At 41.0% G+C, this 25,714-nt stretch overlaps 1 protein-coding gene across 6 annotated transcripts; it reads right to left on the reverse strand.

Annotated features, from left to right (window-relative positions):
- Nucleotides 1-17,432: 17,432 nt before the first annotated feature.
- On the reverse strand, nt 17,433-25,714 carry Npy5r (neuropeptide Y receptor Y5). Of its 6 annotated transcripts, none has more exons than XM_052752379.1 (3): nt 25,350-25,464; nt 23,711-23,916; nt 17,433-19,513 (listed from the first exon to the last, which is right to left on the reverse strand). In XM_052752379.1, exon 3 carries the CDS (start codon nt 19,502-19,504, stop codon nt 18,104-18,106), a length of 1,401 nt encoding a protein of 466 aa, XP_052608339.1. In that variant the 5' UTR covers nt 19,505-19,513; nt 23,711-23,916; nt 25,350-25,464; the 3' UTR covers nt 17,433-18,103. The 6 variants fall into 6 exon arrangements, with proteins under 6 accessions (XP_052608339.1, XP_052608342.1, XP_052608338.1 ...); XM_052752382.1 differs by having other exon boundaries at nt 23,711-23,843; nt 25,350-25,447; XM_052752378.1 differs by lacking the exon at nt 23,711-23,916 and having other exon boundaries at nt 25,350-25,714.

The raw sequence follows: 25,714 nt of genomic DNA on the forward strand, positions 1-25,714 counted from the left end.
CCACAGCATAAACAAATGCAACACATCTTAAAATAATATTCTACAACACTGTGGTGATATTTTATTTCTGCTGAAATGTGATATTTTATTTGTATGTTAATAAATAAAGTTTTCCTGGAGATCAGAGGTCATAGCCAGTCATAAACAGAAGTCAGGCATGGTGGCACATGCCCTTAATCTGATCACATGGCAGGCAGAGTCTTTGTTCAAGGACACACCCAAGTGTGGTGACACACACCTTTAATCCCAGTACCAACCATAGAGACTTGGAGGTCTGTATAGACAGTCAGTGATGAGGAAGTGAGGTGGCTGGGTTAAGAGCCAATTAGAAGGTAGAACAGCAAGACAATAAAGGCACAGGTTAGACAGGAAGAGGCTCTCTTAGGAAGCGATGGTAGTGTGGTGAGCTAAGGTTGGTTTGTTGGCTATCACCATTGCTCTGATCTCTATGGCTTGCACCTCTGTATTTTGCTCTGTGGTTCTTATTTAATAAGACTGTTTAGAAATTCATCTACACAACATCATTTGAAACTGGATATTAATTGGAGGAAAAAAATGTACCTTCAGTGAAAGACAACATTAGGAGTATTTTAAAGTAAGACCAGTAAATAATTTATTTCTGTTTTCAATAGAAGCTCTTTGGGAAGCCAGCCCCTGCCACCTCTGTCATGAGGCAAGAACTGACTGTTGTGCTCTGGTAACACAGTGCTGGCCTTACCCTGCTTGATGACCACCATCAACGTCAATCAGCTCAAGGTCTCTGGCTTCTCTAAAGCAGCAGGGCCTTCCCTGTCTTCAGCTGGTCACCACAGCATCAACTTATGAACAAGAACTGGAGCTACTGAAGGACAATTGATGACCACTTCCTGCTGTGAGACATGAGGAGTGGGCTTAGGCACAGCAGAGTAGCATGCTGTGTTGAGGAAATGTCATGTTCAAACCCAAGATCCAAAAACCTAAAACAAGAAATGGCAAAGAAAGGGACTGTCCTGATGAGATTATTGTGGAGTGTTAGCAAGACAGACAATCAAATAAGAGGACACAAAAGCTGGAAGAGGGGTATTTCTTAGGCACACACTATTGACAATAGTGATACTGTTCTTTTCCTTTTTTTCCAGTGTTAGGGACTGAATCCATGGCCTCGAGCAGGCTTGACAAGCACTCTACCACTGAGCTTCACCACCAGCCCCACCATTTCTCTGTACATGAAGGGTTATGGATAAACCTAGAAAATTATTTTATCAAAGTGAATTTTAAGTTAGGTATGAGTTGGGAGTCCATATGACTCAGGTTTTATAGAGAGTGGTATTCCCAGAGGCATAGCCAAGAAAGTCAGTAATAATTAGAAAAATATTAACATTTGTGTGAGGTCTTTAAAGAACATTAGTATTTGACCATTCGACTCATAATGGCTGAGGATTTAACTTGATGATAGAACACAAACTTCACAAAACCCTGAATCCCAAACATCCCCTTCCTAGAAAAATAAACCAATTAATAACAAGGAAGACTTTTCAAAACTCATTTTTATCTTTACTCTGAGAATATATAAATATTGCACATACGCACACACACATGGGCTGTTGTATGGTTATTTCAGGAGACCTTGAAGATAATAAAAACCTATGGATGCCGAAGTACCCATATGAAATGTCATAGTTTTGCACATAAAAGGCATAAAAGTGCTCTTCTGTTGAGCTATATCCCCAGCCCATAATTACACTTTTAATCACATGATTGATTAAATTAAATTCCATGGACTTCTCTCACATATTATGACATTTATCTTATATAAGCTATATAAAATGGCATATCCTTATGAGGAATCCAACACTACAGAAATGCAAAATAATAAGGTTTAGAATCCCCACAAATCTTATTCCCTGAAAAAACATTAAACACCTAAACACCGTTTCATAGAAAACATGGTAGTTGAATGCTACTCTCCCTATGTAGCACACAGAATCCTATTTCACTGTTAATGAAAGTATATTTAAAGGACACCTTCATATTTAAGAAATGGAGCATGAGTGGGGGCCTCTTTGGTCTAGAGTGCTCCAAGTTGTTCCTTTCAAGTAAGTGTGGCCTCGGCATTAGGGCTGCAGTTGACTAGTGAGGAGATTTCGTAGTATTTGCTACCTGCCTGCTGTGCTTAGAGAATGTAATTGAACCTGAGTTAGAGGCAGGGACATATTAAAGTCACTTATTCTATTTAGAATAAGGAGATGACTAGGTTTTTTAAAAAAGGGATGAAGCAAAAGAAGAAACACCTATGGTGGCACTAAGAACGCTGTGACTTCAACTCTCACGTTGACTCTTGAATGCTAACTCTGCCACTATCCAGATGTTGACCTCTGTAAGTAATTTATTAGCTAAGCTTCCCCACCACAGAACTCAAAGTAAGACTCCATTATATTGTTGCAACAATTAAGTATAGCGGCCAAATACAATACCTCATTTACTTAGTCTTTATCCCATTCTTCATATTTCTGATTGCTCTTGGCCACTAGTAACAAAATGACATGATTTGTCACTATGTAGTGAGTTTAAATCAGGTTATTCAGATGGTTAGGTAATTCCAGAAAAACAAGCTACATCTTCTACTTCCCAGTTCCTATCTGTGTTCTTTAGGATGTGTTATTTCTCCGAAGGGCCAGCTCACTTTTAGTCACTGTTAAGAGTAAGTCCTTTTCTAACTTCCTGGTAATGAGGACTACATTTAGCTTCGCAGCATGAAAGAGGAAGAAGTCTTTTGTGCTTCAGTCAGATACTGAATCTGGCTGTTTCTAAGGAAAATAATTCAAGGATCCTAGTGGGTAATAGTCACTGATGCATGTGTACTTCTGCTCAGGAAATGGAGCTCTCACACCAGAGAAAGGGGAGGCAGGGAGGCTGACAAGACTTGGGAAGATAGGATCACCAACAGGTTGAAGATGCTGAAGAGAAGGAATGGCAGTAGCTTTAGAATTACTGAATAGCAATAATTCATCTTGCTGGGTTTAGGGATATCTTCTAGCCTAATTCTAGTACGGCCTTTGTGTGTGTGTGTGTGTGTGTGTGTGTGTGTGTGTGTGTGTGTGTGTGTGTGTGTGTGTTTTGCTTTGTTTGTTTAAGAAAAGTCAAAATACTATTATTTTTAGGCAGCAAACACAAGCTCTGTATATCTGAACATTAAAGCAGAAAAATTTTTGAGACAATATGGAGAGTGAATCCCATGAGTATACACACTGAAAAATGTCCAGCAAATCTTTTGTCTTAAACACATCCCCTCTCTTTGTTATTGTCTGCTGTGGGATGGTCTATATGTCAAATTACTCTGATTGGTCAATAAATAAATCACTGATTGGCCAGTGGCCAGGCAGGAAGTATAGGCGGGACAAGGAGGAGAATAAAGCTGGGAAGTGGAAGGCTGAGTCAGAGACACTGCCAGCCGCCACGATGACAAACAGCATGTGAAGATGCTGGTAAACCACGAGCCATGTGGCAAGGTATAGATAAATGGAAATAGATTAATTTAAGATGTAAGAACAGTTAGCAAGAAGCCTGCCACGGCCATACAGTTTGTAACCAATACAAGTCTCTGTGTTTACTTGGGTCTGAGCGGCTGTGGGACTGGCAGGTGAGAGAGATTTGCCCTGACCGTGGGCCAGGCAGAAAAACTCAAGCTACAATTGTCTGTCCAATTTTGATGTTGAAAAGTTGGGATCCACTGAGTTAACCTCTAGGAAGGAGTGTGGTGGTGGCCAGCGTGTGATGACAGTAGTGACAGTGTAATGCTCCCTAGGTGGGTACCCCCAAAAGGCCTTGTGCTTGTGCTCCTGATTAATCTCCACAGTGCTCAACAGCAATGGTAATTCAGTAGTCACCATCACCGGATGCCAGCTTCTCCTGCAGGCAACTGCTAAGGTCCTTGTGTACACCGTATCCCTTAGTTTGAATTTTTACTTTATATGGTTGGTATGATTTCCCTTCTCCCTTTAGGAAACTAAGGAATTCTTTCCTTCCGTGTTAAGTGGTAAGCTGGAGGGGATGGGTGCATCCTGTGTATGGATCTACTTTACAGCTGGTGCAGCTAAGATTTACATGCACACCTACACGACTCGTCAGCCTAAACCAGTTTCGATCATGATTTAATATTACATTTGTTCTAATTTGCTTTCTTCTGCTCTGATAAACATCATGACCAAAGTGACTTGGGAAGGAAATGCTTTATTTCAGTTTATAGATTCTAGTCTGTCATGGAGGCATTTCAGGCAGAATCTTAAGGCACGAACATGAAGCAAAAACCAATGGAGGAATGCTACTTATGGGCTTTCTCAGGATCATGTTCAACTACCTTTCTTACATAGCCCAGGCCCTGCCTAGGGACAGTACCGGATGCAGAAGTCTGAGTCCTCCTAATTGGCAATCAAGAAAAAGGCCTGCAGATGTTCCTACAGGCCAATCCGATGGAAGCAATTCCTCAACTGAGGTCCCCACTGCCCACCTGTGTCAAGGTAACAACCAAGATTAGCAATCACAAGTCTACCCCTTGTCAATTTGACATACAAACGTATCAGTGTTAATACATACCTTCCTTTGTCCCCAAGATGCCATGTTAATAGCATGATACAAAATATAGTAAAACTTTTAAAAGTCCTATACTCTTCAAAAATGTTCACTTTAAAAGTCCAATGTCTCTTTCAAAACCCAAAGTCTTTTAATTGTGGGTTTCCAAAACAAGTATAAACTTCTTTGTTACAAAAATAAAGTACTGGGAACAGTTACAGTCAGATCAAAGCAAAACTGAAATCCAACAGTGTAGAAGGTGAATGTCCATCATCTGGGACTCACACGATCTTTTGTGTTCCAAAGGACTGACAGTCCCACTCTTCCGGCTTTGCCACCCACTGCACTCACAACTGTTCTCATAGTCTCAAGCCAGCTCCTCTGCACACTGGCAGTCATTCCATGATCCTGGTATCTCCACTGCAAATGAGGCTGTATGCACCTTCACCACCGGCCTCTTCTGGCTATCTTCAGGGATTTCAACCCCGACAAATGGTGCCAAATCTTAACCATTCTCCATGTTCCCCTTAATCGTGCATCTCATTCCTGTGAAACAAGTACCATTGTCCCAGAAAAGCAAATGTTTTACTTGTCTTCCTTTAGTTTAAAATAGCACACAAAGAGCCCAATGGAGTATTTGCTTCCCTCTGACGCTTCGCAAACCAGATCTCCATCGTCTGCATTTCTCTCAACATTCTCATCTTCCAACATCCCACAGAAGAGCCTATTTTTTAATATTACTTATTTATGTAATCTTTAATGTATGAGTGAGTGCTCTGTCTGCATGTACTCCTGCATGCCAGAAGAGGGCATCAGATCCCGTTATAGATGGTTGTGAGTCACCATGTGGTGGCTGGGAATTGGATGCACGCCCTCTGGAAGAACAGCCAGTGCTCTTAGCTGACGAACCATCTCTATTAAGTGAAAAGAATTCAATGGCTTTTCCAACTAAAAGTTCCAAAATCTTGCATACTCCTTCCCCCAAAGCGACATGATCACTTCTAGCATAGCAACAACCTTATTCTGTTACCAACTTTTATTCTAGATTGATCAGATAATTAAGGTAAAATCTTCTGGGAAGTATTCCTTAGGGCCAACACGTAGAAGCTGTGGTCTGGGGGATGAGGTCAGGGAATCAGGCAATACTGCATCTCAAGCAGCCTTCCCCAGCCCATAGTAATCACCATTCTAAAGTTTTCCCATGTTTCTCTTGCTACAAACACTTTCCCACTCACCCACTTTTTCTTCCTTACTGGACTTAGCACTGTGGTTCTCCTATCTCTAAATCAGTGATATAAAAGTTGTCCAAAACATCTGGTTTGTATGTGGCTTTCCCCAGGTCTGAAAATACATGTATCTAGGCAGGAATTACACATGATCCCAGTTATGAAAAAGAATTAGTAAGAGGGTATAGCTAAGAGGTGCTAGATGGCATATCTGGAATTCAAATTGTTCAAATGGTCCAGTGAGCAGTCCCTTGGAGATAGATAGCTCTTATTCCACTAATGATGAAATCAAAAGAATGTTTCCAGGGCTTATGATTGCACAAACATTTTTGGAGTAAATACTTTCAAGGTGTGAAGTCGTAATAAGGGATACTTGAAATGACAATTGGAAGCTTTGGCATTTGACAATATGAAAGCACTGGCATTTGGAGTCTCAGAAAATGTATTATCTCAGTTTCCATCGCTCAGTATTTAAAGGAAATGATTCTAGACACCAACCTTTACAGATTGGCACAAGGTTTTTAGAGCACCTATCAGTGAGCCTGTTTGTCAAAGGTGACTATCAGCTGGCTGCTTTACTCAGTTCTCACTGAGAAAGCTGAAATAGAGCTAGTAGTGTCAAAGTCTACCCAGGGTTGTCATAATTACAATACCAATCTTCTTAGCTTCACAAGACTTATAATAAAACAAAATGTACACAAACAATATACACCAAAGAAAGCAAACTGAGGACTTCAAAATAACATCACTGAGATGCATAAAGATTAAATGAGAATAACACTTATAGCTAAATGAGAATATAATTTAAAAATCAAATGAAATAAAAAAATCAGTCTAAGAAAATAATATATACATCCCAATATAGAGAATTCTCTCAAGCAAACTTGATTTATATGAAACCAAAGTAGACAGAGCAAGAGTTCTGGACAACAAGATAGCAAAACCGAAATTGTGTGTGTATAAATGCAAATATCAAAAACAATCTTGAAAAACTCATTTTCTAAATAAACTTCAAAAATTAATATGCAATCTTGATAATCACAGTGATTGTTGCCATAGAAAGATTACTACTGCATGTTAATGGAGCAGAATCCAAAGTTCAGAAATACCTTTAAATTTATACTCTGTTCATTTTTGACAAGATGGCCAAAACAATTCAATGAGAAAATTACAATCTTCTTAACAAATATGGTTGAAACAACTGGATGTCCACATGTAAAATGAAGATTTTGGATTTCTGCCTCAAAACACATATTAAGTTAATTAGAAGTGGGCTGTAAATAAAAAACATTGAACCCACAGTTGTTAAACACATAGGAAAGTCAGGAGTACATGTTTATGAACGGGGGCCAAGAAGTGGCTGGGTTATTACAGCCATGCTCAGACGCCAGTGGTAAGCTGGAGAAACTGAACTTCATCAAAATGACAAATTGCTATACATTGAAGATCAGAACCAGAAAGAAACAGCAACCCACAGCATGAGAGAGCATCTGTGTGTGTGGGGTGTGTGTGTGTGGGTGTGTGTGTCTGTCTGTCTCTTTCTCTCTATTTTTCTCTCTGTTCTCTCTGTTTCTCTGTCTCTCTGTGTCTTGCTCTCTGTCTCTCTGTCTCTTTCTGTCTCTGTGTCTCTCTCGTGTGTGTGCTGTAGTGCATGTATTTTCATCACACATGTATGTGAAGTCGGCGATTGTCCTTCTTTATCCCTCCTCTTGCTTTGTGTTTCATTCTTTGATATGTCATACATGTACATAACGTGTTCCAGTCACTCTACCTCCCTTCATATGCCTCTTACCTTCTCTTACTTCCTTTCTATTCCTTTTGGACAGTACACTTCCTGCTATCTCTCCCCCCAAAAGTCTCTTTCACGTTCGTGACTTGACTTTGTTGTGATTGGGACTAGACAGTGGAGCCTGGTGGTGGTACTAGCGGGTACGCAGCGGAAGGCAACCACGCCCCCTCTTCTAAAATCTATCAGTTCAGCGCGAAGGAGTGGGGTCCCCTGAGCCCCTCCTCCATTCATGTCTGGTTGTTAATAGGCCCATTCTCATGCAGATGCAGTACAGGCTTCCACAATTGCTGCAATTTCGCGGTTTCCAGGGTTGGGTCTTGCCCTTCTCCCTACCTGCTGGCTCTTGTGTTCTTTCTGCCCCTTCTTCTGCAGTGGTGCCCAAGCCTGTGAGGGGATGGTAAAAATGCCTTGTTTTAGGCCGAGCGCTCAGTCAACACTTATTCCCAGTAATTATATGGATGTGCCCACCTTTGACACGGGGTCTCTTCCTGAACCTGGAGCTCACTGATTCAGCACAGCTAGCTGGCCAGCAAGCCCCGGAGATCCACCTGTCTCTGGCTCCCCAGCACTAGGATTACAAGTATGTGCCACCATGCTTTTTATGTGAGTGCTGGGGATCCAGACTTGGAGCCTCATTCTCCTGTGAAAAACAATTTTTTCCTACTGAATCATCTCCCCATACCCCATGAATATAAAGAATCCTCACAACCCAGTGACGGCAGGAAATACAGCACAGCTAAAGACTGGTACTGTTGAGGATAACAAAGGCATTCAATGAGCATGTGCAAACGCTCAACACCTTTGGTTAGCAGCGAGTGCAAACCAAAGCTGCAAGTGAAACCCCATCATGCTAGCAACCTAACTAACCATCGCCAGGGGATAAGAGAAACAACATGTGGTGTATCCAAAAGTAGGATATTAACTGACAATAAAATTGACAATGAAAAAATGAGTGAATATTGCTACGCTGATGAGCCGTGAATGTGCTACCCCATCCACTGAAGTCAGTTACAAAGAACTCCGTTTATACGGAAGACAGAAGAGAGAAGCGACTGCAATGAATTCCAGGGCTTTGGAGTTGACTAAATGTTCTAACATTGGAGAGATGTTAAATGCACAATTTTGTGACTACACTAAAACCCACTAAATTATACACTTAAAAAGATGAATTTTGTGCTGCATTACTTAAGTCTCAAAAGAGCGGTTATCAAAATGACTCTGAAGTGGGCTGCTAGAGTAAGATGAGTTTTCTGAGAATGGTAGGAATGCTTCTTTGGAGACACTGCAGAGCTTTCTGTGGTAACCTGAAAATTATAAAGTGTAAGAACCAGCTTCTTACACTGACCACCCCAAATTCTGCAGTTCCACAAGGTGAAGAATATGGTGTGTGTGTGTGTGTGTGTGTGTGTGTGTGTGTGTGTGTGTGTGTGTAATAAAGACAAAAAAAGTAGACAATCTGGGACGGGGGAATTCAAAGAAGACTCTGAATTCAGAACTCTGCTGTTTTTGCTTCCACGGGACAATGCCAAGATCTGAGCAAGTCAGTGCTTCTACCAGAGACCCGCTTTAAATGATAGCTACATCTTTCCACTATGGTAAGTCAAAAAAGAAAAATCAAATCTCTTTTGATCAGAATCCCATTCTTCTTCTTAAGAAACGTCAAAATGAAAGTGGGAGTCATTTGTCCCAGTTTTACACTAGATATATTTTTAAAAATGTTTTTAAAGTGATACAGGAAAAATAATGTTTCATGAAAAAAGAGTCAAAATGGGATAATTGGGGAAGAGGACTCCAGATGGGTAGTATCAGTGTGGAAAGTCCAAGCCAGCACTGAGAGCGAGTGGGCAGAAAGCCGATGATGATGGTGAAGGCCTTTGTCTGCTCTGCTTCCGTCCCCTGAATTGCCACACAAACTCTTCATTCAGTGATATGCAGATATGCACAACAACAGTGTCCGTTGAAACTACCCAAGGTGAGGCTTACTCTGCTAATTTATTCCTTGGGGAAGGATGGATATTATATTTGATGTGACTTTGAACAATGTTCTCTACATCTCTGGAGGAATCTTGACACAGTTTGAATGAGCATTGCCCCCCCAGGGGCTCATGCATTTGAACACGTGGTGCCTGGCTGATGGCACCGTTTCGGGAGACTGTGAGGAGGTGCAGCATTGCTGGAGGAAAGGTGTCGCGGGAGGTGGGCTGTGAGAATTTGTAGCCCCGCCCACTTCCAGGTCCGTCTCTACATGTCACAGCTGCAACTGTAGAAGTGCTCTCTCAGCTTCCTGCTTGGGTTGCCTGCTGCCATGCCTCTGCCACCACAACGGAGTCTCCTTTTGGACTCACAAACCCAAATAGCCTCTTCCTTCTATATGTCCCTTTGGTCCTGGTGTTTTGTCCCAGCAACAGAAATGTAATGCAAAGGCTACATTAAAGTGACTTTTATCAACATGCACCACCACTCCAAATGGACTTTGATGTTTTTTACATTTATACATGCTAGTGAATTTTCTTTACCTAAGTTGAAATAATGTCACCAGTTTACAAATAAAAATACTCTCTGATGGTAGGTGTACTTTAACCCAAAGATTTAGAAACTAGTAAATGTAGGAGTAACCAACCGTCTTATTAAATAAGAAACACAGAGCCAATACAGAGATAAAAGCCAAGAGGTCAGAGTAATAGCTAAGAGCTAAAAACCTTACCCTTCACTGTCGCGGTGGTCCTACCTCTCCAAAAGAGACCTACTTCCTGTGTTTTTTTCTTTATATAGACTTTCTGTTCTGCCTTCTCATTGGTTGTAAACCCAACTACATGACCACCTCATCACTGCCTGTCTGTACAGACCTCCAGGTCTTCTACGGTTGGTATTGAGATTAAAGGCGTGTGTCTCCAATGCTGGATGTAATCTTGAACACACAGAGATCTACCTAGCTCTGCCTAACAAGTGCTGGGATTAAAGGCGTGCACCACCACCGCCCAGCTTCTGCGATGGCTTGCTATTAGTTCTGACCCCCAGGCAACTTTATTTATTAACATACAAATAAAATCACATTTCAGTACAAATAAAATATCACCATAAGTAAGTATTTATGAAGTAAATAATATACTAAAATATTTCTACAAACCTGCCTCCACAAGCTAATTTTTGAGACTCTTTAATCCCATCCTTCATAAATTCAAATCTTAAAAAATGTTTTTGTATTTTAGTCTCAAATATCTAAATGCATTGGAAGTTTAGGCTTTCGTTTACACAACTTCTCTCTGAGAGTTGTATTTTGAATTTGAATAGTCAATTACCAAACAGCAAAACGGCCCAGTTACTTACTGAATTTAACAGTATTTTACTAGGAAATGGAGAGGTGGTTCAGCAGGTGAAGGCGCTTACCACCAAGTCCATGATCTGCGTTCAACCCCCGGGACCCACGTGGCGGACGGAGAGACTGACTTCCACAAGTTGTTCTCTGACCTCCACATGTGTGCTTTTGCACATTAGCACACCCACACACATGTAAATAAATAAATATAAAAATAAACTTTAAAAACAGTGTTTTATCATATAGAGAGCTATCTTAGCATGATACAGGAAGTTTCAATTAAATAATTCATCTCATTAAAGTTGTTGAATAAGTCAGTTTTATACTTATCATCTACCATACTTACTCTCCTCATTAATTTGTGATTTAGCCAATGTCTTTTTTAAGATATGTTTTTATTTAGTTGCGTGTGTGTGTGTGTGTGTGTGTGTGTGTGTGTGTGTGTGTGTGTTTGGGTGCCTTCACAGTCCAAAAGAGAGTGATGAGTGATACACATTGCCTGGAGCTAGAGTTACAGATAATTATAAGCTGCCTGACCTGAGTGCTAGGAACCACACTTGGGTCCTCTGGAAGAGTAGCATGGTTTCTTAACTAATGAGCCATCTCTGCAGCCTTAGAAATGTAAAGTGACCCACATTACTGCACATGCATAGTGGTCAGAAGTGTCACTGTGGGATATGGTGTTCTGCTAAAGGCTTTATTAACCACTTTGTTGACTTGCTAGCACATTTTTTTTTTTATTGTATTAACTACATGATCTTTGGCAAAATGTGCCCGTATGAACTCACAAAACTGCTCTGTTGAAAGAAGAGATTAAAAAAAATAAATACCATTTTAATAAACACTTAACCAGAATCTATTTGTGTTTCTTACAAATTATTTTAATGGCCCTAAAACACTTCCATAACTACCTAAGAAAACACTGGCCCAAAGTAGCGCATAACTTCTTAACAGTCAGCACCGTTCTTGAGTATCTGTATGCAAATGAGGTAATTTTTTTTGTCATATTCCTTCAGTGAGTAAGCAAATAATGGACTGAGCAGATTGTATTTATATATTTAGAAATATGTGTATATGGATGTGTGTGCATTCGTGTGTAAACTAATTAAAAAGAAGCCAGGAACTTGAGAAAGAGCAAGGGAAAAATATATGGAGGGCTGGAGAGAGGAGAGGGAAGGGGAAATATTGCAATTAGATTACAATTTTAAAAAGAATCCATTGTCATCAGTGGCAACCATGATGGAGATGAAGGAGCCCTTTGCACTTTGACATATGAGTCATTAGCACAATGCTTTCTGTGTTCAATTTTAGTTCTAGTGCTTTTGAAAACAGAAGCTAGAGATTGTGCACGGATCGATAAAAAGAATGGGTTGAAGTCTGCTCACACATGCTGCTCTGTTTGCACTTCTGCCCCCACGTGGATGACAGTGATGACCCTTTACAGAGGTAGCGCTCCCTTCAGAGACCACAGAAGCCATTACAACCCTTGTCACGTGATGTCCACGTACTTAAGACCCATCAAAGTGTGACGCCTAAAATGAAAACCTATAATCTCTAAGGGTCTTATCTCAAGCATTGGGGAATTTAAATATAAGAAGTGTGCCTCGATTAGCATCTACAAGAAAACATGAGAGAACTAAGAAATTTAAAATCGTGTGATAGATCTGATACGGCTCCTTTTAAGCACAAACTGGCATGCATGCAGACATTAGGGTCAGTGAGAACTTGTGTGGGTGGGGTGCTCCACATGCCGCAGAAAATATGTGGAGGTGAGAGGATGACTTGCCGGAGCTGGTTCTCTCCTTCTACCCTGTGGGTTCCAGGGATTCGGGTTGCCCAGCAAGAAGCAGGTGCCTGCACCTGCTGAACCATCTCACCAGCTTCAAATAAAATGTCTTCAGTACACAAAGCAATTATGTACTAAAGTGTGATTGACGGGGCTAAGTAAGTAGTGGCTATACAGAGAGTGTATTCCTAAGCCTTTCTCATAAACCTTAGAGCTATGTGCATTGAGGAAAATATGCTAATTTTTCTTTTAAAAATTATATAGACACATTTTACTACTCTAGTGTTGTTTAGAACAACATTCTGTAATAAAAAATTAATGTTTCTGCAGCAAAATGCATAAAATACCTATTAAGTTGGATAAACACTTAAGTTAGATCAGGTCAGTAATAACAGGTTAGACTGAGACCTTTATTGAAGGCAGAATACTAGAAATAAAAAGAATTTTCATGTGTCAAATGTGAGGACACTTGTAAAATCTCAATAATCTTTTCTCAAAATACTTTTGTGGCTCTGAGAATGACACAGAGTCTGGGTATTCTAGCTTCTGAAAAAATTATCTTGTAAAACACTGCCTTCAGGAGGTAAAGAGCACTGGCATTTTAGCGCTCTTGAGAATGTATCTAGTTTCCACTGGACTCTGTAGCCTGACTTGTGTACCAGTCACCTGCAGAACAAGATCAGCTGTCCAAGTGTCCAGATGATCTGGGTCCCATCCTCACCCTTGACATCCAACTCCCGAACGAGTCTCCCAAGACAAAGAAAGATCTAAAACCCCACGAGGGAAGGACTCTCACTCCTTCAAATTCCTTCTGTTAGTTAGAATTTCACCGCACAGAAAGGAACTCTGAACTCTGCTGTTGTGAATGATATTGTCCACTGGACATGACGCTCTCACAGGTCCAGTCCACAAACAGAAGAGGTAAAAAACGAATGAGCTGGGACAACAGGAAGGAGCTCTTGCTGATCAATGGTACCAATGTTTGAGCTCCTTCAATAATGACAATGAAGGTAGCATCCAGACTTGACCCTGTCTTTAAACCCACCAGCTGATCATGTCTTGACAAGCTACAGAGTGCTGCTGTCAGGTTTCTGCCTGTCTTTCCTTAGAGAGTTGTGGCACTCGGTAAACAAATAATAGATGAAAGAAAAGTAACTTTTATCCATGTATCTGTCCTAAAAAATGTGAGAGAAGTGATAGAATCGACATGTCAGCCATTTACAGCACCCTGTTGTCTATCTTCATATCTAGAATGATGTTTTTAGTGCAGGTCAGAAGTTCCATCTCTGGTCATAAAGATGATGGCAAGGTGGGCATCTCTCTCACGACTGTAAGTACCTGAAGGACTGTCAATGAAGGAGTCCTCTCTCTCACTTCCCTTTGCAGTGATCTCTTCTTGTTTCCTCAGCAGAACTTCTAGTTGGTGATGCTTCCCCCTTCAAGCCCTCTTTTCCCTGCTAGAGTCACCCTCACCTTTTTCAGGTTTTTTCCATTTCCCTGAACGTTTTTCTCAAGGAACATTCTGGAACCATCCCATATGAACGTTCATCTTAGTCTCCCTTTTACCCCAGCTTTTCCTTTTCTGACCCCAGTCCGTCTGGTTCTAAAGCTCACATCATTGCCAAGAATTACTAAATATGTCATTGGGGCTTGCATTGCACCTTAGAATGTAACCTTATTTGGAAATGTAGACATTTAGATAGAATTAGCTAACAGAGTTAGCTAATTAAGATTCTACTAGAGTAGAGAGTGGCAACCCAATATGGATACTGCCCTTAGAAGAGTGACGTTTGTATACCTGTGACAGAAAGAACAGAGACCGGAGCTACACAGATGCAAGCAGCACCAGAGATGGCCAGTTATCCACAGTAGCTAGGAAGGACTCCCCTACCAGTTGGAAGCGTAATTCTGTGGGCACACTGAATTCAGACTTCTGGTTTGTTGACTTGTGAGTCAATACGTTTCTGTTCTTTTATGTCACCTAACTGGTGGCACTTTGTTATAGCAGCCTTACAAAATAATGCATGTATCCATTAATACATAGTAATAATAATAATAATAATAATAATAATAATGAATTAGTCCTCTAATTTTTTGTACATTATTACTTATTGTTTTTATACTTCTTGTCATTGGTTTTCTTCTTCCCAGAAGAAAAATGCCAAACAAGCAGACGTTCTCTGGGTCTCTTCCTATTCTCCTTGGGAGAAGTCATTAAGACTGGGATTACTGATTTTACGAGTTACAAGTACTTCTGTGCAGATCTTTTGAGAGTTAAACAGTTTCTGTTCAGTCATATCTCCATTGTTCAAGGGCTGATTATATAACTGTTTGATTACCCAGTTACACATCCCGAGCACTCAGGAGAGGCCTGTCAACACTCTATGTCTTCGTCTGGCTTCTGTTGCTATCAAAGATGATTCCAAACTGGAATGATTATAAAGAAACATATTGCTTGCAGTTGTACAGGTTAGAAGTCCAAAACCAAAGTGCTACAAAGTGCATCCGGCAAAGGCATTCATGCTGCCATTCCACATGCTGGAAGGTGTCATGTGTCATGGGATCACAGGAAAGTAACAGAACCAAGGAAGCCCAACTCCCTTGTATTACAACTCACTCAGGGTGACTAACCCATTGCCAGAAATAAGGAATAGTCTCCACCACCTATTACCTCTTAATGTGCTACATCTCACATTGAAGCTACAGCTGCAGCTATTCAGTAGCTATGCCCTTACTGGAATAATCTTAACACGGAGTTCTGCATGACTCGGTCATTCCAGCTGCTCTTTGTACTCTCTTCAGCTTTTACCTTCTTCCACGTAGCATTTTGTCACCCACTGTGATGGGTAACAGACAGCGGGGATAATCGAAATAACCACAAAAACTCAACTGAACCTGCTTCCTGGACTAAATACGTTTCAGTAATTGTTCAAAAGTAATGAGGTTGACTGTTGATAATTTCATCTCCGTCTGCTTCCCCCAGTCATGGTTTCAGGAGGATGCTACTGAAGCAGTAATGATGCCAGGTCCCGGGAGAGAGCTGAAGCACAGTAATGTAATCGGCCCTTGAGCAATGGAGAGATGAGCGAATAAAGATTGTTGAACTCACTAAGCAGGGTTTCACGGAAGAAATTATCACTCACGATAACTTTCTAAAGCCATGACTGCCGGCTTCAGTGGCTTCTAGCCAATCGCCCATAGAAACTTCTTAACTTTCAATTATTAAGAACATTTAGTTCTAGCTAGGGAAGATGAATTGCTTCCTTTGAGTTCAATGGTTTACCAGCCTCAAATTAGTTTACTGAGTTTAACTAAATTCATCAACCAACAAGTATAAATTCTGAGAAGCTTAGCAGTTACTGGACATTTTCTGCTGATAGGTTATCTAAGGGAATGGGATATGTCCCCACGGATTGATCTTTGTCCTTTATTGGTATTGCTTTCCATTTCACCTCACAGAAAACCTTGAATTTGGTTACCCTAGAGAAAGTGAGAATGCTTACTGCTTTAAATAAGAGTTCATTCTTCTTCATCCACAGCGAGATATTAGTTTGATGCAAACACTGAAAGATCATTTTCCCAATAAAAGCCCGACTTCCAAAGTGAAACCTGGTGGCCACACACAGCATAGAGAAGTGGGAAAATACAGTGAGAGACATCTTATCAGGAAAAAATAATAAGCAGAAGCACTGAGTATGAAAAATCAAGAGGAGGAGGAAAGCCAAACATGGGGAAGACCTTAATGTAACTTCAGATGGGTTACAGGGAAACTAAGAGCGTATGGGGCATGTGGCTGTGGTCATCTTTGAAAGTGTAGAAAGAGCTGGAGAGCAGAATGCTCATGTGCAGACATGAGTTAGAACATAGGCCTGAGGAAGCCATGCTGCTGGTATCTGTCCTTGGAGACCCATGTGAGAATTTCATTAGTTCTCATAAATCTCAAGGATGAATGTAAAGTGTCCCAACAGTTCCCAGACTTAACAAAGGATGAGGTCCCCAACTGCATAGCAAGGTTCAAAAAGAAGGTAGACAGCCTAAGCTGGAAGGATATGGTTAAGTGTGACTGAGACTCAGTACTAAACTTATCCTCTGGCTGCAGAGGTTGCTTCTGGGGCTGAATATAAGGCTTCGATTTCACTAAGGGGACATATATAGCAGTAAAAAGGCTAGTGTGGCACAGAAACTTCAGCTCCAGCTCAACGGGAGCCACCAGAGGCCACCTGGGGACCCAGCACCATTTTCCATACCATAGGAAAACACAGATGTTTCTCCTCTGCGTAGACTTCTTTGAGGAAGAGGAACAGTGTGGGCAGAAACCCCTTGTAAAGATTTGGGGCTTTTAATTGAGTAAACGCAAGAACTACCTGTTACTTGCAAACCTAAAGAGTCTTTTTGTAGGTGGGTTGTTTTACCGTTTTCCCTTGTGGTTAGCAGGAATCAATGCAGGGGAATGCTTAAATCAATTGTAAGTACTGAAGACATCAATACTATTTATGCATCTGGCTTATATGTGCAATAATCCATTATTTTTATGGGGACTCAGCCATGGCTGGGGGCTAGAGGCAGTGACAGAGCACTCGCTAGCGTGCAGAAGGCCTTCAGGTCCACCTTCAGTTCTGCAAACAAAACCAACCAACCAAATAATAGTAAGAGCAAATGAGCTCCAGTGAAGAAACGTGTCAAATAGAGGAGAAGTTTGCCTTCACTTTAGCAAGACAACATGATACCTAACATACACACAACACAGAAATAACATGAAACCTGTTATTTACTTGAAAACAACCTTTATTTGACAGTGTTTAATGTGATATCAATCTAAACAAGATTTAAAATCTATTTGTATTTGATAATTACTTATTCATAGTAGGACAGCCAGACTAAACTGACAATTTTTCCAATCTTCAGTAACAGGACATAATCATTCTTCTGTAAATTTATAATCGTGATTTAAGCATATATCTATAATATAGTTCAGACTTTGGGGGCATATTAAATATTTGTGTACTTTTACAAAAAATGATTAAGAAGCCCATGAAATAGAAATGAGGAGAGCTAGATAGTAGAAATTCCTTAAATCTATAGTTAAATACTCTTCCTTGTAAGAGCCTTTTTGCTTCTTACATCTTTGTACAAAAGATCAATTTAATTAGCTATAACTTTTACAATAAACAAAAAGTACTACCCATTTATCACCAATGACATGAAATGGAAGGTAATGTAACTACTTTAAAACATGACGTTACAGATTAGATTGACACTGACTCTGTACAACTAACTGAATTAACCATATTACAACATTAAAATTACCTCACATACATTATGAATTGGCATCAAGATCCAGAAGACTTTCATGTAAATTAAATGTATACATACATCTTTAGCACAGATGTATTTTAGACGATCTCAACCTTTCTCCTTCCCTCGGTAAATGATGACAATCAGGACATGTGTAGGCAGTGGATCAGGGCTCTTAAGTCTGCCTTGATCCCGTTATTAAGAAATCCATATAGGATCGGGTTAAGACAGCAGGACATCATGCCTAACAAGTGACAAATGCAGTACACCAGCTTGAAATGTCTGTTGGAGATAAGGTTGTCATTGAAATCCGTCACCACGTGGAAAAGGTGGAGTGGCATCCAACTCACGGCAAACACAAGTATCAGAATGGTCAGTCTGTAGAAAACACTCCGAGATCTCTTTTTGATCCTGGTGATGGAGCGCTTGACTCGCATCTCACGAGCATCTGAGTTTTCTTCAGGCTTCACCTCGAAGCAGGTCGGGACCCCCGGAATGACCTTACTGGATGAAGAGAGCTGACTTCTGACGGAGGCCAGGTTTGCTGGAACTGTTGGACGCTTCTCCTGGGAATGTCCTGCTGGAGCGGGTAAGACACAGGCTGTCTTCTTGCTGTACCTCCTCCTGTGCTTTCTGATGAACGAGTAACTCCACTTCTGGCTGCTGGGGGGTTTTGCCTGGTTCCCACTTTTTTTGGACGGATGAAGAGTTAAGTTGATCATCTCATTTTCCTCCAGTCTGTTTTCTTTGTGGGACAATCCACAGCTTATACTCCTGCAGACGCTAGTGTGACTTACGGTTAAACAAACTAAAGGCAGAATATACTGAACTAACAATAGAGAGATTGTGAAAGCAATTCTGTATGAATCAGAAGGCCATGACTCAACACACAGATACTTGCTGCTCAGCAATGCTGAGCCAAAGGTTTCCTTAAGTTCCACAAGGCTGTGAAACACTGGGAGGGGAGAGCAGATGGCAAAGCCCAGGGTCCAGACAGTAGCGATCAGGAAGTAGCCGTGGTTTGCTGTTAAATTGTTAGATATGGGATGCTTTATCATATGGTACCTGACAATGGCAATTGATATTAAAATCAAAGTTGAAACCAGAACTGACACACACTGAAGGAAAGGCATAATATGGCACATGGCTTTGCCAAACATCCACTGATCCAACAAGACAGAGGTCAGTGTGAAAGGCGAGCAAAAAAGCACTACCAAGATATCGGAGAAGGCCAGGTTACCTATGAGAAAGTTCACTGTAGTCTTCTGATTGCGCTTTTTCATAACCGCCATTAAAATCAGTAGATTTCCCATAAAGCCAAGAAGACTTACAAATGTATAGAGCCCAATCAGAAAGTATTGTAAATCATCTACGCTGCCTCTGTAGTCATCCCAGACAGGAAAGGCAGCATTCCGAGCAGCCGCAGTAATGTTCTCTGTACCTCTGTAGTCATCCCAGACAGGAAAGGCAGTATTCTGAGCAGCCGCAGTAATGTTCTTTTTGACAATTGTCTTGTTAAAATGCTCTTCAAGTTCAAAATCCATACTGGAGTCCTGCTTAGAATAAGACCACCTCCATTAGCAGCTTGAAGTAAAATCACACATTACTATAACTTCAACATACTCAGAAAAAAAAAAAAAACTAAATTCTATAGCTTGCCCTCATTCCCTAACAAACCTCTAAGGTCCTAAAGGACCCTTTTTGGTTCTAAATTTGGTACAAATTCAGCAATCATAATTACAGGAAACTTAAACCTATCACCAGTTTCACACTCTGTCAACTACTGCTCAAGTCAGACTTTGTTTTTCAAATTTATTTCAGAAACAACATAAGAAAAAATGGAAAAGGACAATGCAGAGGAAAACTTCAAGATATGTAATTTATTATAGCCTAATACCATTATTCTCTAGTCGAGATGCTGAAAGTGTATTAGCCTATAATCTTACCTTTTAAAATTCTTTTCTTTCTTATCAAGATCAAACTTCAAAGTCACCTTCCTGCTTCTATGTGACTCTCTCTAAGTCTCAGGGAATATTGTAGAAGAAGGATCAGAAGGAACATCAGAGCCAGAGTAAGTGGGGGAGTGGTGTGGAGAGCTGACGTCAGAGCATGGCATGGTTGTTGCTCTCTTGAACTGTTAGCAGCTATGATTACCTGCACAAGTTCTGTACAAGAATGGGCCTGTCCACACCCTGCTGAAGAAGGATGAGAGGTTTGTGCGACCCCAACCCTACCTCAGGATTTATAAGCAGTTAATGCCTGATGGGAGAGGTGTAGGCATTGGCAAGGTGCCCCTTCCCCATGCACAAATCTTCTCTCATGCCTTCGAAAACTCACTGGGACACACACACACACACACACACACACACACACACACACACACACACACCACAGAAAACTGGAGTGGGGTACTTGAGAAAAAGGAGAGGGGCGTGAGACGGTGCTGGGGATAACGTGATCAAAATGTGTTATGTACATGTGTGAAAATATTATAATGAACCTTGTTGTTGTGATTAGTTACTACACGCTAATAAAAACATTGTTAAGTCACCTGCCCTAAAGTGTCCCTTCCTGTTGTAGTTGTATGTGCTCTCTTTATTATGCCCATGACAGTGAGGTTGCAGCTATCTGACACTGGTGTGGTAGTCTGCTTCCTGTAGCCATCACAATGCCCCCAGTTTACTGCATTTGCTGCTAAGTAGTGGAAGGTACAAGCTGCCCCTTGCTCTTTGTGGTACCCACCACAACACATGCCACAGTAACTTTGTCACTGGGTGTGAAATATTTATGAGTGGATAAAAATATTCAGATAAAAAATAGTGATCAAAATGTGGTCTAGTTCATGCAATGTTCACATTTAAGCTCCCCACATATACAGTATTATCCCAGAACCTAAGTGTATACAACATTCATTCATTAAAGGCTGAGAAGCTAACAGAATAACTCAGGGTTAGTTCTCCATCTTATGAATTTGAACCATGGGCTGACCAGCTGTGCTATTGGAAAGCAGATGGCTTGTTTGTTTTTTAATCTAAAAACTGCTTATAAATGTCAGCTCAAGAAAGATCCCGTGAATTCATATTGTCTCCAGAAAGAGACAATTATATTCTAATTTTAAATGTAGAAGTGAGACTAATGAGACTTCATATGATTTTTGTATCAATGAAAGTGGCAATCGTACTCTATTCCATACCTGTTCATCTCCATAGATTAGAGATATTGATACTGTTCAGTGTAGTGATAAGTAGCCTCTAATACATCAGCAAAAGGAAAACAATTCTTTTTTTAAAAATAACTGAGAACTTTTTTGAGACAGGCTTTCACTATGTTGCCCATGCTGGTCTTAAGCATCCCATTATCCTGCTTTAGCTTCTAAAGTACTGGAAGTATAGACATGATAACATGTCCAAGGGTACTTTCTGTTTTCAAATAACAATTTCCTAGTGAAAACCGAATACAGCAATAGTTAATTAACTCTGTTAAATATATATTGCTATAGAACTATAGATAGATAGATATAGATAGGTTGATAGATAGATAGATAGATAGATAGATAGATAGATAGACAGATAGACAGACAGACATACAGATAATACATTAATATATAGGTGATTGATAGAGGATAGATAGACAGACAGATAGATGATATATATACACTCATACACAGTTAAAAAAGACTTTCATTATATAACAACATACATTTACCTACTTATTTCTGCAGTCATAAATGAAAATTACTAAAATAATAATGAGCAACATTCTCTTCAATTTACGACGGACCTACGGGTCTAGATTCAATACATTTCCAAACTAGGGATGCTTTTATTGACAGATAATTATTTTAAATTATGACTAACTTGTATTCATTCACATAGTTATTATTGTATAAGAAAAGTTGTCTTTATGAACTTTTACCACTGACTCCTGGCTGCAGGAATAACTTTCTGAAACCAACTACACCCCTCCAAAGATAAATCAAACCAAAAGCTCCAGACAGTGTTCATTTGTCCTTAGACCCTAACCATTTATTACCATTGGTTCTGACTCAAGAGAAAGAGGTAGCTGGTGCAGTAGTGACTCACATGGTCTTCTGAATCATCCCACTCACCATATGACTAGACAATAGCCTTCCAGCAAATGCTGAGGGGAAGTCAGTGTGTGTCTAATGAAAGCGGCCTTGACTGGTGCTTCAACCCCATTTCCTGAGTTCTGGTGACCACTGGGGTCCTTTGTGGCTTGTTCATGATCCTATTTATACTTGGGATGTGCACGGGCTGTTTACAACAATACTCCTGCCTGTCTGCACTTTTGACTCACGTCTTTTGAACCAACCCTTTTCCCTTAAACTTGTGGTAGGTCAGTAGTCACTAATTGGATTTTTCTTCTATGACTGAAGCAAGGATAAGGGACAAAATGGGACAGAGACATCTATAATGGCTTTGTGCTTTCTTGCTATATAACATTCAGAATAAAATTGCTGTCAATTTTTTAGAGAATAAAGAAATGTAGCTTTTTTCCTGCAATAAAAAAATATGGTTTTGAAGGGCTGAGGCTGTAGTCCATTTGCAGAATGCTTACTTGTCTAGCATGTGTGAAGCCCAGGGTTCAGGCTCTAGCACAAACACACACATATGCCTCTACACATAGATAGTTTTGAGTCAAAAGTTGTATTGTCTCCAAAACATGATGTCCCATCTCTTGATCAGATTAGATTAGATTAGATTAGATTAGCTTGGATTAGAGATAGGGAAGGTATTCGTTATTTTACCAATAGTGAGAAGTATATTGGATGTTAAGTAAATATTTGCTACTAATCATTTTAGAAAGGTAGCTTAATGTTCTCAGATTTAAAATAACAGAAATGAATGGCTCTGAGGATTCTCAGGATACAGTATGACTATGTGTTTGCATATCTATGTGTGTATGTATATATATATATCTCCACCGGAATCAGGAGTTTTAAATAGCCTGAAATGAGATATCTATAAAGACAATAATGATAGTTTAGCACTTCAACTACTCAAATGCAGTATCTTCACTGATAAAGACACATACCAACAGGAAACTAAAACTGCCCAAAATGTTATAATTCTTTTTAGTTAAATGAAGGTATGTACCAGACTGCGCAGTTTTTACTAAAACATGTTTGTTTTAAATATGTGAAAATTACTGTGCATTTATTAAATAGCAAAAAATTACTTGTTTCTTGGCAGATCAAAGAAATATCCTCTGAAGTAGTCATTGGATACTGGAGAAAAATAGACGATAGTATTTCTTTCCTAAATTATTTCTTTATTTTAAGTAGATACCAAAGATAATTTTAAAATGGAGGCCACTTTAAAGACTATCTGAGTAAAATGTTACTCCATGGTGTTAAGCAAGTCTTTACTGAACACCTAATAAGCTCAGTACGCTTGTTCTGAGTATGAAGATGTCCACACCATCTACCCATCACACAAGTACATCCACACACATGACACTAAGGTACTCTGAACAGGAGGTACCTTCTGCAAATCTTTGCTCCCTTGAATGACTTTTCACAACTAAATTATAGATACTGCAACATATGTAGGAGGACACTTTAATTGGTTTCTTTAAAACTGCCTCCTTATATTAGAGGACAGTTTAACCATTAGGCATTGGATATAAGTCATCCGTTTCACAGCTGAAAGTGTGGAATAGAGGAGCTACTTTGAAATCAAAACAAACAGATACATAACAAATCAAAAGATCCCATTGCTTTCACTTACCCCTGTACTTTCTCCGTTTTTTTTTTTTGAAAAACAACAAAACCAATGAGTTATAGAAATCTCAATCTAATCCTCTGCTGTTCAACAGTGTAATCATCAGCTCCTTGCAGTACAGTTTTACGCAGCTTCAATACTACAGATGACGAAAGCAGCATCATAGAGGTTCTTAATTCATCTTAGATTAGAAGACATGAAGATGGGGCGCTCTAACAAGTACACAAAGAAATATTATTGCAGGAAGAAGAATGTTTCAGACCACGTGAGTTCTTCATTCCCACCCATTTCTCTACCCTGTTCTCTTTTGGACATGGCACGCTTTCTCGCCACCATGATTTCCACCTGAAATGCTCAGTTCCCAGAGTAACACAGTGGAGGCAGGGTGTTCATCCAACTGTGGTGACTTTTAAAAAGTAGTGTCTTTGTGAGGGTTTATTGCAATTTTCTTAAAAATTGGTCTGCGTGTGACACAAGCGAAGTCAGAACAAACCTTAAGGGTTTTTAGAAAGTAGGTAATTAAGTTCTTAAAGTAGTAAGAGGAGAAACTACAGTGAGCCAGAGGATACAGAGAGACCGATCTACACACATAAGAAAGGTTTCTGTTAGGATAATTCCCTGCTTAGTAAAAATGCATATCATTCTTCTTGCACAAGATATCAAACCTGCAGAAATATTAAATATATATAGTTCTCCTCTAGTGATAACATATCAACTGCCTGTTTGCTGTGGCCTTGAAGAGATGGCAGAATTCCATGTCTCCACGTATTCTGGTGGTGTGTTGTTCTGCAAGGCAAAATCCTGCAAAAAATTGGCCCTGGACAAGTAAACACAGTGCTGTTCAGCTAAAAAACATGCAAGTGTCCACGACCCTTCTACCCATTCTAGACTCTTAACAGTACAGTCTCACGCCCCTTGAGCCATCTGGAATTTGAAATGCATTCAGTCTTAGGCTTGTCACAGATTATGGAAAAGCCTTTTTTTTTTGGCTTCCATCTAACAAGATGGTCTTTGAATTGTTAAACTACAGGTCTGTAAACATAAGAGTAAGAATTCCCTTTTCTGGAACTCAGGTGTGTAGATGGCCATTTCCTGCTCGCAGTTGACTTACAGGCCACCTTGCAAACCTAAGTGCACAGCTGTCTCCCGGTGTGTGCCCAGCTGTGGGACACGGAGGCAGCTGGATCGCCCAAGGAACCGATAGACTGCGTCCTAGGCACCGCCTGAGCTCGGCTAGGGCTGACAACCAGCCTGAGTACCCCGTGGGCTGTGGTTCCCCCACCTCAGACGCCCACCAGGTTGCACCACTACCTCTGGCTCCCGGCAGCCGGGGACAGCGCTTCATCTATCCCTCCTCCCCATCCTCGGGACCCTTCCGGGAGAACCAGCTAAGGTCTGGCAGAAGCCCGCTCCACCGCGAGTTTGGCACGGGAGGGACCTGCCAAGCGAGGAAGGATTCAGCTGCTACGGGTTCCCTCGCTCTCCCTTCCCGCCTGACAATTGCGGTTTCTCCACCTCCATCCCCTTTCCCAAACGCGCTACCACCCGGTCGCTCCCCCACCCTCTTGGAAACCGCAAGATGCTCCAAGACCCGGGACAGGGACGCGGGCTTCGGGTAGGGGCAGGCGAGGCCTGGAGTGGGTACCTCGGGATGCCCCGGCCGCCGTGGGTGCCTGGACTCCGGGGTACGCGGCGGCGGAGCGCGGTCGCTTCTGCTCGCAGCGGAGGCGGTGGCGGCAGGAGCAGGACCTGGAGGCGGCAGTGGGAAGGAGGGGCACCGAGCCGCCAGGGTTTTAGAAGCGCCTGGGGAACACGTGACAGTCCCCGAGACCCCGGAGACCCGGCTCAAGATCGCCTGCTCCAGGCCCCCTGAACCCGGTTTGGGGGACATCCCAGTCCGTGTCTTCTGTTTGGAGGCCCCAGGCGGCAGTTCTTGGGTTTCAGGATAAGTCCCGCCACCCTGTGTTCTGGTTCCAGGAGTTAACTTAGGGGTCCCACAGATGTGGGCCA

The sequence above is a fragment of the Peromyscus californicus genome, unplaced genomic scaffold (assembly GCF_007827085.1).
Source record: "Peromyscus californicus insignis strain IS unplaced genomic scaffold, ASM782708v3 Scaffold_23__1_contigs__length_62951481, whole genome shotgun sequence".
NCBI lineage: Eukaryota > Metazoa > Chordata > Mammalia > Rodentia > Cricetidae > Peromyscus > Peromyscus californicus.